Source organism: Hemitrygon akajei, chromosome 12 (genome assembly GCF_048418815.1).
Source record: "Hemitrygon akajei chromosome 12, sHemAka1.3, whole genome shotgun sequence".
Taxonomy (NCBI): domain Eukaryota; kingdom Metazoa; phylum Chordata; class Chondrichthyes; order Myliobatiformes; family Dasyatidae; genus Hemitrygon; species Hemitrygon akajei.
In genome coordinates, this window is record NC_133135.1 from 27249369 (window position 1) to 27262989 (window position 13621).

A 13621-nucleotide genomic window follows, 5' to 3' on the forward strand; every position below is an offset into this window, starting at 1 on the left:
GCCTATTCCTATATCTTATGGTCTAAAAATATAATCTGAGTTTTAAACTGAAGACATTGTCATCTGAATTAGACCATTGTGAATCCTGATTTGGAGACCAGTTCATAGCATCTTTAAGAGGAAGCATTAAACTGAGGCCACATTAGTTCTTTCAATTAAATGTTAAAAACAAAATCCTGTTTCCCTATTTTGAAGAGAGCTCTATTCTACTCCACACCCTTGTCAATATTTATCCTTCAAACAAAATCTCAGTGTAAGATTATTTTTAGCATCAATTACTGTTTGCAGAACCACAATTTTCTGTAAATGTAATGCCTTGTTTCCTACCACGATAATAGTTCATTTTAAAAATACTTTGTGATGTCTTGCAATTACATGATTTTTTTTCTTTGAGCAAATGGAATACCAAATGTTGTCAAAAAATTATAGTTTCAGTAAAAAGTAGTACTTTTTTGTTTTAAACAGATGATGGTTTATTGAATGATGTACTTTAAGCCCCTGCATTAAATTAGTAAATGAAATTGTTAAATAGGTTTATTATTGTCACATGTACTTGGGTCCAGTAAAAACCTTTGCTTTGCATGCCATCCATTTAGTTCATTAAGAAGTACAAGAGAAAATAGTAACAAATACAGAATTTAGTGCTATAGTGAAAGTGTAGTGCAGGCAGATGATAGGGTGCATGGCCATGATCAGGTAAACTGTGAGGTCAAGAGTCTATCTTATTGTGCAGCGGTCAGGGCAGTAATCTTATAACTGCGGAATAAAAGCTCTCCTGGACTCTGGTGGTTGGTAAATAGTTTGAAGCAATGTTGTCATACCTGGAAGTCCTTCCCAGTTACAATATTCCATTCTATTGTGATGCAATCCTCATAGACGCTTACTGGATATAACCCGGGGACTGAATGTCAAGGTGAGTATTGTGCTAACAATTGTAGATGGGAGGAATTCACACGGAATCCTTTTCCTTCAGGGCTTCCTCTTTACTACATACTGACATCAACGTTGAGTCACTTGTCCAGGAACAAAAGCTCCCCGATCCAAAGATTCCATTATTCTTGTACTATTTCTTATCAGCATTCCCCCCACAGTCCCATTGTCTCTATCCTGCAAATGTGGTGTATGTGTAGAATGAAGTCAGCCTTTTGCAGAGACTTGCTTCAGTGCCTATATGTTAAGAGAGTCTTGAATGCTACATTAGCTACGTACAGTTCTATCTTTACCTTGCATGTACAATGGGAAGCTTCCATGCTGTAGTTGTGCTGATGTCAAAAACTCTTGGAGCTGTAATGGAAAATATCTTGGATCATGCTGCAAAAGTAACTTTATTAAACGAAGACCAGTTGACTCGAAAATGGGGGAAAAAAACTCTGAAATACTGGATGAAGTCCACATCAGTCTCCTGCTACATACAGAAATCTGGTGGCTCAGCAGAGAAGGAGTTCTCAACAGGGTGTTTGAGCTGGAAGGTGAGTTGCAGGAGAACTTTCAAGAAAATAATTGAAGATGACGAATAGCTGCAGAAACTAGTCTACTCAACAGACATTTTTCATCATATGAACCAATTGAACAAGTTTCTGCAAGGCCCTGGAGAAAATGTTTTGACTCAAGTGACAAGATTCTCGGATTTAAAAGGAAACTGAATCTTTGGGAAAAATCATGTTGCAAAAGGAAATCTGCTGGTTGGGCTTGAGAGTAAGTAAGGATATCAGAAAGCCTCGAGTCTTATTGAAAACCACCTAGAAGAACTGCAGAACAAAATTGAACAATATTTTTCCTTCCTGTCAACGCAAATGTATGACTGGGTGAGGGACCCTTTCTCTGAGTCATTTGCTCAGACTGAAAACTTGACTTGGAATGAAGAGAAAGAACTTTGTGAGGTGCAGTCTGATCGTGCACTCAAGATGAGATTTACTGACCTGCCCCTGGACATGTTCTAGATTTCTGTGAAAAGGAATATCCTGCCATTCATACGAAAGCAACAAATATTTATACTGCAATTTTCAATTTCCTACATGTGTGAGCAAGCTTTTTCTTGTTTAACAAGCATCAATCAAGGACAGAAATAGTCTCATTTCAATTGAAGGTGAAATCCATGTGTGCTTATTATATTTGTCTTATGAGTTCTTAAAATTTATGAAAGGGAAAGAAAGATTAATTTCAAGAAAGGTAAGTTAAGTTTAGCTACCTTGTTTCAAGAAAGGTTGACTAAAAATTTATTCTCAACTCAAAAGAGCATTGACAATTATTTTTTGATTATTATATCTACAACTGACTGATCACACTGTGATCTTACTGTGAGCTGTAGATATAATATTTTTTACGCAGGGGTTCCCTGAGACCTAAAAATTATTCCAAGGGTTCCTCCACCGAAAGGCTTCTCCAGAGTGTCCATACATCTCTCTGCTGCATGACATTCCCCGTGTTCTTTACTGCAGTGTTACAGAGCCATTTCACTATTTCCTACAATGCTGTTGAATGTAGTGTATCAGTGGATGAGGATAATGGTGGTATGGAGGTATTCCAGTACTTTGTCAAGAGTTCATGTAAAACTAACCTAGGTAATTGTCCGCAATAACTGTACTGGATTTAATAATGTGTTAACAATCTGATAGTGGAATATATTACATATATTAATGCTGCAGGGTCCTGATACAGGATTTAAGTCCATAAGACACGAGAGTGGAACTGGGTCATTCATCCCATCAAGAGAATTGAGGCGCAGCTTCAAAATGGAAAGCTCTCCCTTTAGAACAGGGATGAGAAGGAATTTATTTAGCCTGAGGGTGCTGAATCTGTGGAATTTATTTATAGATGGCTGTGGAGGGCTGGTGATTGGGTGTTTTTCAAGTGGAAGTTGATAACTTTTTGATTAGTAAGGGCATCAAAAGATACAGGGAGAAGGCAAGAGAATGAGGTTGAGCAGGATAATATATCAGCCATGTTGGAATGGCAAAGCAGGTTCAATGGGACAAATGGCCTAATTCTGCTCCTATGTCTTATGAATGATATTAATATTTAATTTGAAACCGCACAAACTGGTTAACTTCCAACTGTACTTGCTGGAAATCTATTATCTCAATGTTCTCTTTTCTACCAGGTTGGTAAATGGTTTGAAGCAATGTTTTCTTACCTCAAAATCCTTCCCCGTTACCTTATTCCATGCTACTTTGATGCAATCCTCATAGGAGCTTACTCAGTTCTCATGGATATAACTTGGGACCGAATGTCTAGGTGAGTATTGTTAACAGAACAAAAAATACATCAACATGTAAAGGTAACACAGGTATGCAAATATGATGATACTTTATGTCAAAAGTCTGCACCTAAAAATAACCTAGATTTGTACGAACTCTGCTGGATTTAATAATTCATCAATCAAGAATTTGTTAGCATCTCACAATGGAGAATATTGCTTAAGTAGAGATTAAGATGTTAAATTCCATACCAGGTTTCAGAGGGAGAATAGAGAGGGTCATGGATCAAGCTTTGAAGTTGAAATCAACTTAAGAAGACAAAATGGACTTGATTTATAATCAGTAAAACAAGGCAAAGACAAAAAGTGAAATTAGAAAGGTTTGTGGAAGAGATATTATTACCATATTTTTTTCACTCCCTTTGTAAAACCTCACATAGCAGCTGCTATGAGCATCATCATGTGAGACGTCAAGTGACCAAATGGTGCAGAATTGGCAAACCATCTGCACCATTGACGTGCCAAAAAGATGCAGACACCTTCATCGTTCTTCCCTCTTTTCCACACCCTTCCACCCCTATATTGTCTTGTGTGACTGATTATGTACTCAGTACAAGACTATTTTCCCTGTGTAATGACGTGATATTGAGACATTTGGAGGAATACTGGGATCTTGAAGCACATGCCATCAACATCCTAGTGGTCTCCATTGAGCAGCATTTGAACTGGACTAATCAGATGAATATTAGAGCAGTCACCTGCAACAATGACTTATCTTCTAAATCACTAAAAGCCTTTGCATCATCTTGGAGGAATGAGTCATAAATGTGATGGAATACTCTCGATAAGCCAAAATCACAGCAGCCCTTAAGTAGATTGAAGCTCAACGCTAACCAGAACAAAGTGGCCTGCTTTGTTGGTACTCCATCCTCCACCCTCAACCCTAATTATTCCTTTCCTCCGCCACCAGCTCACAGAAGAGGCAAGCTGGGATGATAAGGGATTTGTTGGGGGAACAGAAAAGAGGTTTTGTGGATGAGAACAAGATTCCTGGATTGGATGTTGCCTCCTGCGTGCCAGGGTCTGGGGCATTTAAGATAGAATCCTCAGCATTCTTAAGTGGGAGGGTGGAAGAGGTCATGGTCTATGTAGGAACCAATGACATCGGTAGAAAAAGTGATGAGGCTCTGCAGAGTCAGTTCAGGGAGTTAGGTGCTAAATTAAAGGGCAGGACCTCGACGGCCATGATCTCAGTATTGCTACCCATGCTACGTGCTAGTGAGGCCAGAAATACGAAGTTTATGCAGTTTTGCAGAACTTCATCACTCTTCCTACCTATATAATTGGCTCCTACATGGAACATAACCTCTGGCTATTGACCATCCCACTTAAGAATGCTGAAGACTCGCTATGAGATAGCTAAGAAGTTGGTGTAGGAGAGACGGCATCAGATTTTTGGATCATTGTACTCTTGTCCAGGGAAGGTGGGATGTACAGAAGAGACTGTTAGCACTTGCACTGGAGGGGGCCTAAGATCATACTGGGAAGGTTTGCTAGTGCTGCACGGGGTGGGGGGGGTTCAGAGGGTGTAGGTTTAAACAGGTGGTGCAGGGGGATGGGAAATCAGAGTGCCAGAACAGTTTGTGGAGACAAATGTTGTTAAGATGTCAGACAAAGATGGGAATCAAAAGGTTGAGCATGGTGCAACAAATGTCCTGGGCTGTGTCTATTTCAATGCAAGAAATATCATAGGAAAGGCAGATGAGCTCAGGACATGGATCAACATGGAATTATAATACTGTACTCATTAGTGAGACTTGATTGCAGGAGGTGTAAGACTGATGGACAGCTCAATGTTCTAGGGTTCTGTTGTTTTAGAGTTGATAAGAACATGAGGGATTAAAGGAAGAGGGGTGGCATTACTGGTCAGGAAAAATGTTGTGGTAGTGCTCCATCCAGATGGACTGGAGAACTCAATTACTGAGGTGTTATGAATGAAACTGAGAAATAAGAAAGGTATGACCACGTCATGGGTCTATATTACAGATCAACCAACTGTCCTAGGGATTTAGAGGAACAAATCTGATGAGATCATAGACCATTGCAAGAAACTTCAAGTTGTTAAAGTAGGTGATTCTAACTTTCCATATAATGACTGGGAATCACATACTGTAAAAAGACTAGAACAGAGTTTGTCAAAGTTTCCTGAATCAGTATGTAGAGGGAGAGTGCACTACTTGATCTGCTATTGGGGAATGAGGCAGGGCAGTAAGTTTGCCTAGGGAGACACTTTGCATTTAGTGATTACAATGCCATTAGTTTCAAAGTAAATATGCAAAAACATACATCTGGTCTGCAGGTTAACATTCAAAATTAGAGAAATAAATTTTGATGGTATCAGAAAAAGAACTGGCAAGTGTGGATTGGGACAGCCTGTTTTCTGTCAAAGGTGTACTTGATAAGTGGGAGGCCTTCAAGGGTGAAATTTTGAGAGTACAAAGCTTGAATGAGCCTTTCAGAATGAAAGGTAAAAATAACAGGTTTAGGGAACATTGGTTTTCAAGAGATATTGATGTTCCGTTTAAGAAAAAAGGGAGGTGCATAGCAGGTACAGGCAGGTAGGACCAAATAAGGTACTTATGGAGTATAAGAAATGCAAGAGAGTACTTAAGAAAGCAATCAGGAGAGCTAAAAGAAGGTATGAGGTTGCCAGAGCAGACAAGGTGAAGGAGAATCCTAAAGGATTCTACACATGTTAAGAGCAAAAGGATTGCAAGGAACAAAATTGATCCTCTGGAAGATCAGAATGGTAATCCATGTGTGGAGCCAAAAGAGAATGGGGAGATCATAAATCAATTTTTTGCATCTATGTTTGCTTGGGAGATGTACACAGAAGTGAGGCAAAGTGGTAGTGACCTTATACCTGTAATCGGTATAAGGTCTTGGACCTTATACCGATTACAGAGTGGGAGGCAATTTAGGGGCCTGACAAGGTGTTTCCTTGAACCTGCAGGAGGCAAGTGCAGAAACTGCAGGGGCTCTAGCAGTGATATTTAAACCATCTTTAGCAACAGGAGAGGTACCAGAGGATTGGAGAATAACTAATGTTGTTCCACTGTTTAAGAAAGGCTCTAAAGATAAACCAGGAAATTATAGGCTGGTGAGCCTGATGTCAGCAGTGAGAAAGTTTTTGGAATGAACTCTAAGAATATTTGGGTACTTGGATAGATACAGACTGATGGCTTCAAGCGTGGTAGGTCATGTCTAACCAATCTAGTAGAGTTTTTCAAGGAGGTTACGTGGAAAATTGATGAAGGCAAGGCACTGGATGTTGTCTACATGGACTTTAGTAAGGCATTTGACTGGATCCCATGTGGAAGGTTGGTCAAGCAGGTTCAGTTACTCGGCATGCAGGATGAAGTAGTGAATTGATTTAGGCGTTGGCTTTGAGGGAGAAGTCAGAGAGTGGTAATTGATGGTTCCCTCTCTGATTGGAGGCCTGTGACCAGTGGAGTTCCATAGGAAATGGTGTTGGGTCTGATGTTGTTTGTCATCTATGTCAATGGATGATAATCTGGTTAAATGGATTGACAAATTTGCAGGTGATGCCAAGATTTGGGGTGTAGTGGAAGAATATTAAAGCGTGCAACTGGACTTGGATCAGCTGGGAAAACTGCAGATGGAATTTAATGCAGACAAGTGCAAGGTGTAGGAGTAACCAGGGTAGGGCTTACACAATGAATGTTGGGACACTGAGGAGTACTGTGGAACAAAGGGATCTGGGAATGCAGGTACATAGTTCATTGAAAGTAGTGTTACAAGTAGATGGTGTCGTAAAGAAAGCTTTTGGTATATTGGCCTTCATAAATCAAAGTACTGTATTGAGTATAGGAGATGGGATGTTATGTTGAAGTTGTATAATTTGGCCTAATTTAGAGCATTGTGTGCAGTTTTCGTCACCTATCCACATGAAAGAAGTAAACAAGGTAGAAAGAGCGCAGAGAAAATTTACAAGGATGTTGCTGGGACTGGAGGACCTGAGTTATGAAGCAAGATTGAATAAGACTCATTCATAAGACCGTAAGATATAGGAATAGAATTGGGCCTTTTGGCCCATCAAGTCTGCTCTGGCGTTTCATCATGGCTGATCCAATTTTCGTCTCAGCCCCAGTCTCCTGCCTTCTCCCTGTATCCATTCTTGCCCTGACTAATCAAAAATCTATCAATCTTTGCCTTAAATATACATAAAGACTTGGCCTCCACAGCTGCCTGTGGCAAAGAATTTTACAGACTCACCACCCTCTGGCTAAAGTAATTCCTCCTCATCTCCGTTCTAACAGGACACCTGTCTATTCTGAGGCTGTAGCCTCTGGTCATAGACAATTCCTCCATAGGAAACACCCTCTTCACATCCACTCTATCAAGGCCTTTCACCATTCAATAGGTTTCAATGAGGTCACCCCTCATTCTTCTGAATTCCAGTAAATATAGGCCCAGAGCCATCAAACACTCTTCATATGACAAGCCATTCAATCCTCGAATCATTTTCGTGAACCTCCTTTGACCCCTCTCCAGTTTCAGCACATCCTTTCTAAGATAAGGGACCCAAACCTCCGAGTGAGGCCTCACCAGAGCTTTATAAAGATTCAACATTATACCCTTGCTTTTATATTCTAGTCTTCTTGAAATGAATGCTAACATTGCATTTGCCTTCCTCACCACAGAATCAAATTAACATTTAGGGAATCCTGCATAAGGACTCCCAAGTCCCTTTGTTTCAGTTTTTTTTGTATTTTCTCTCCATTTAGAAAATAGTCAACCCTTTCATTTCATTATACATGACCATACATTTCCCAACACTGTATTCCATCTGCCATTTCTTTGTCCAGTCTCCTAATCTGTCTTAAGTCTTTCCGTAGCCTCTCTACTTCCTCAAAACTACCTGCCCCTCCACCTATCATCATATCATTTGCAAACTTTGTAACAAAGCCAGCAACTTCATCATCCAAATCATTGACATATCACATAAAAAGAATTGGGCCCAACACAGACCCCTGTGTAACAGCTCTAGTCATCAACAGCCAGTCAGAAAATGCTCCCTTTAATCCCACTATTTGCCTCCTGACTATCAGCCACTGCTTTATCCGTGCTGCAATCTTTCCTGTGATACCATGGGCTCGTAGCTTGTCATGTGTGGCACTTTGTCAAAGGCCTTCTGAAAATCCAAGTACACAAGATCAACCAGTTCTCTTTGTCTATCCTGCTTGTTATGTCTTCAAAGAATTACAACTGATTTGCGAGAGAAGATTTTTCCTTTGAGGAAACTATTTTGACTATGGCCTATTTTATCATGTGTCTCCAAGTACACTAAGACCTCATCCTTAATAATCGATTCCAACATCTTCCCAAACACTGATTTCAGACTTACAAGCCTATGGTTTCCTTCCTTCTGCCTCTTTCCCTTCTTGAACAGGAAAATTTTTAATTGGGGAAGGGTAAGTTATGAGACTATAAGGCAAGAACTTGCGGGTGTGAATTGGGATGATGTTTTTGCAGGGAAATGTACTATGGTCATGTCGTCGATGTTTAGGGATCTCTTGCAGGATGTTGGGGATAAATTTGTCCTGGTGAGGAAGATAAAGAATGGTAGGATGAAGGAACCATGGGTGACAAGTGAGGTGGAGAATCTAGTCAGATGGAAAAAGGTAAGGTTTAGGAAGCAAGGATCAGATGAGTCTATTGAGGAATATAGGGTAGCAAGAAAGGAGCTTAAGAAGAGGTTGAGGAGAGCAAGAAGGGGGCATGTGAAGGCCTTGGCGAGTATGGTAAAGGAAAACCCCAAGGCATTCTTCAATTATGTGAAGAATAAAAGGTTGACAGGAGTGAAAATAGGACCGATTAGAAATAAAAGTGGGAAGATGTGCCTGGAGGCTGTGGAAGTGAGTGAAGTCCTCAATGAATACTTCTCTTCGGTACTCACCAATGAGAGGGAACTTGATGACGGTGAGGACAACATGAGTGAGGTTGATATTAAGGGAGAGGAGGTGTTGGAGTTGTTAAAATACATTAGGACGGATAAGTCCCTGGGGCCTGATGGAATATTCCCCAGGCTGCTCCGCGAGGTGAAGGAAAAGATTGCTGAGCCTCTGTCTAGGATCTTTATGTCCTCGTTGTCCACAGGAATGGTACCGGAGGATTGGAGGGGAGGCAAATGTTGTCCCCTTGTTCAAAAAAGGTAGTAGGGATAGTCCAGGTAATTATAGACCAGTGAGCCTTACATCTGTGGTGGGAAAGCTGTTGGAAAAGATTCTTAGAGATGGGATCTATGGGCAATTAGAGAATCATGGTCTGATCAGGGACAGTCAGCATGGCTTTGTGAAGGGCAGATCGTGTCTAACAAGCCTGATTGAGTTCTTTGAGGAGGTGACCAGGCATGTAGATGAGGGTAGTGCTGTGGATGTGATCTACATGGATTTTAGTAAGGCATTTGACAAGGTACCACAGGGTAGGCTTATTCAGAAAGTCAGAAGGCATGGGATCCAGGGAAGTTTGGCCAGGTGGATTCAGAGTTGGGTTGCCTGCAGAAAGCAGAGGGTCATGGTGGAAGGAGTACATTCAGATCAGAGGGTTGTGACTAGTGGTGTCCCACAAGGATCGGTTCTGGGACCTCTACTTTTTGTGATTTTTATTAATGACCTGGATGTGGGGGTAGAAGGGTGGGTTGGCAAGTTTGCAGACGACACAAAGGTTGGTGGTGTTGTGGATTGCACTGAGGATTGTCGACGATTGCAGAGAGACATTGGTAGGATACAGAAGTGGGCTGAGAAGTGGCAGATGGAGTTCAACCCAGAGAAGTGTGAGGTGGTACACTTTGGAAGGACAAACTCCAAGGCAGAGTACAAAGTAAATGGCAGAATACTTGGTAGTGTGGAGGAGCAGAGGGATCTGGGGATACATGTCCACAAATCCCTGAAAGTTGCCTCACAGGTAGATAGGGTAGTTAAGAAAACTAATGGAGTGTTAGCTTTCATAAGCTGAGGGATAGAGTTTAAGAGTTGCGGAGTAATGATGCAGCTCTATAAAACTCTGGTTAGGCCACACTTGGAGTACTGTGTCCAGTTCTGGTCGCCTCACTATAGAAAGGATGTGGAAGCATTGGAAAGGGTACAGAGGAGATTTACCAGGATGCTGCCTGGTTTAGAGAGTGTGCATTATGATCAGAGATTAAGGGAGCTAGGGCTTTACTCGCTGGAGAGAAGGAGGATGAGAGGAGACATGATAGAGGTATACAAGATATTAAGAGGAATAGATAGAGTGGACAGCCAGCACCTCTTCCCCAGGGCACCACTGCTCAGTACAAGAGGACATGGCTTTAAGGTAAGGGGAGGGAAGTTCAAGGGGGATATTAGAGGAAGGTTTTTCACTCAGAGAGTGGTTGGTGCGTGGAATGCACTGCCTGAGTCAGTGGTGAAGGCAGGTACAGTAGTGAAATTTAAGAGACTACTAGACAGGTGTATGGAGGAATTTAAGGAGGGGAGGGTTATATGGGGGCAGGGTTTAAGGGTCGGCACAACATTGTGGGTCAAATGGCCTGTACTGTTCTGTATTGTTCTTTGTTCTTCGTTCTTTGAACAATGGAGTGACGTTTGCTGTTTTCCAGTCTTCCGGAACTAGTCAGAATCTAGTGATTCTTTTAAGATCATTACTGATGCCTCCACGATTATATTCTGCTACTTCCATCAGAACCCTGGGGTTTACACCATCTGGTTCAAGTAACTTATCTACCTTCTGACCTTTCAGTTTCCCAAAAACCTTCTTTCTAGTTATGGTAACTTCACACACTTCATGCCTCCTAACACCTGGAACTTCCACCATACTGCTAGTGTCTTCCACAGTGAAGACTGATGCAAAATACTTAGTCAGTTCATCTGCTATTTCATTGTACTCCATTATTACTTCTTCAGCATCATTTTTAGTGGTCCAATATCCACTTGCATCTCTCTTTTACACTATGTATCTGAAGAAACTTTTGGTGTCCTCTTTAATATTATTAGCTAGCTTACTTTTGTATTCTATCTTTATCTTCTTAATGACATTTTTGTCACCTTCTGTTGGCTTTTTAAAGATTCCCAATCCTCTAATTTCCCATTCATCTTGCCTCTATTATGTCCTCTCTTTGGCTTTTGTGTTGGCTTTGACTTCCCTTCTTAGCCTTGGTTGTGTCGTCATTCCTTTAGAACTATTCTTCCTCTTTGGGATGTATCATCCCTGCCAGTGTTCTTTCCAGTCAATTCTGGCTGACTCCCCTCTCGTGTCTGTAATTCCCTTTACTCCACTGTAATACTGGTACATCTAACTTTATGCTTCTCCTTCTCAAATTTCAGCGCCAATTTGATCATTTTATGATCACTTCCTCCTAAGGGTTCTTTTGTCATAAGCTCTCTAATCTATTCTGATTCATTGAACAACACCAGTCTAGAATAGCTGATCCTCTATTGGGTTCAACCATGAGCTGCTCTAAAAAGCCAACATATAGGCACTCTAAATTCCCTCTCCTGTAATCCAGGACTAACCTGACTTTCCCAACCCACCTTCATATTGAAGCCTCCCATGAGTATTGTAAGATTGCCCTTTTGGCATGCATTTTCTATCTCCTGGTGTAATTTGTATACAACTCTCATCAGGGGTTTTTTTTACCCTTGCAGTTCCTTAGCTCTATCCACAACGATTTAACACCTTCCGATTCTATGTCACCTCTTCCTAATGATTTGCTTTTATATTTTTACCAACAGAGCAATGCCAGCTCCTCTGCCTATCTTTTCAATACAATGTGTATCCTTCGACATTAAGCTCCCAGCTATAATTTTTCAGCCATGATTCAGTGATGCCTACAACATCGTACCTGCCAATCTGCAACTGTGTTGCAAGTTCATGTGCCTTGTTCTGTAAACTGCGCCCATCCAGATACAACACCGTCAGACCTGTATTAACCCTTCTCACAAGGAAATCTGCACATGCTGGAAATTCAAAACAACAACACACACAAAATGCTGGTGGAACACAGCAGGCCAGGCAGCATCTATAGGGAGAAGCGCTGTCGACGTTTCCGGCCGAGACTCTTCGTCAGGACTAACCGAAAGGAAAGATAGTAAGAGATTTGAAAGTAGTGGGGGGAGGGGGAAATGCAAAATGATAGAAGACCGGAGGGGGTGGGATGAAGCTAAGAACTGGAAAGGTGATTGGCAAAAGTGATACAGAGCTGGAGAAGGGAAAAGATCATGGGACGGGAGGCCTCGGGAGAAAGGTGGGGGGGGGGGGGAACACCAGAGGGAGATGGAGAACAGGCAAACAACTAAATGTCAGGGATGGGGTAAGAAGGGGAGGAGGGGCATTAACGGAAGTTAGAGAAGTCAATGTTCATGCCATCAGGTTGGAGGCTACCCAGCCGGTATATAAGGTGTTGTTCCTCCAACCTGAGTTTGGATTCATTTTGACAATAGAGGAGGCCATGGAGAGACATATCAGAATGGGAATGGGACGTGGAATTAAAATGTGTGGCCACAGGGAGATCCTGCTTTTTCTGGCGGACCCAGCGTAGGTGTTCAGCGAAACGGTCTCCCAGTCTGCGTCGGGTCTCACCAATATATAAAAGGCCACACCGGGAGCACCGGACGCAGTATACCACACCAGCCGACTCACAGGTGAAGTGTCGTCTCACCTGGAAAGTTCCCTGGCTCCTACCGTCTTATTTTCACCATGGACGTTCAGTCCCTATATACCTCCATCCCCCACCGAGATGGTCTCGAAGCTCTTCGCTTCTTTTTGGATTCCAGACCTAACCAATTCCCCTCTACCACCACTCTCCTCCGTCTAGCGGAATTCGTTCTTACTCTCTATCATTTCTCCTTTGGCTCCTCCCACTTCCTCCAAACCAAGGGTGTAGACGTGGGCACCCATATGGGTCCCAGTTATGCCTGCCTTTTTGTTGGCTTTGTGGAACAGTCCGTGTTCCAAGTCTATACAGGTATCCATCCCCCTCTTTTCCTTCGCTACATCGACGACTGCATTGGTGCTGCCTCCTGCACGCATGCTGAGCTCGTCGACTTCATTAACTTTGCCTCCAACTTTCACCCTGCCCTCAAATTTACCTGGTCCATTTCCGACACCTCCCTCCCCTTTCTTGATCTTTCTGTCTCCATCTCTGGAGACGGCCTATCTACTGATATCTACTATAAGCCTACAGACTCTCACAGCTACCTGGACTATTCCTCTTCCCACCCTGTCTCTTGCAAAAATACTATCCCCTTCTCACAATTCCTCCGTCTTCGCCGCATCTGCTCTCAGGATGAGGCTTTTCATTCCAGGACAAAGGAGATCTCTTCCTTTTTTAAACAAAGGGGCTTCCCTTTGTCCACCATCAACTCT

At 42.1% G+C, this 13621-nt stretch overlaps 1 protein-coding gene across 4 annotated transcripts in view; it reads left to right on the forward strand.

Moving 5' to 3' along the window:
- Positions 1–13621, forward strand: part of agla (amylo-alpha-1, 6-glucosidase, 4-alpha-glucanotransferase a) — a 103345-nt gene that overhangs the window by 58608 nt on the left and 31116 nt on the right. For all 4 annotated transcript variants that reach the window (XM_073062759.1, XM_073062760.1, XM_073062761.1 and 1 more), the window contains exon 23: positions 3101–3234. In XM_073062759.1, coding sequence (XP_072918860.1) covers positions 3101–3234 — 134 coding nt within the window. The remainder of the gene's footprint in view (positions 1–3100; positions 3235–13621) is intronic.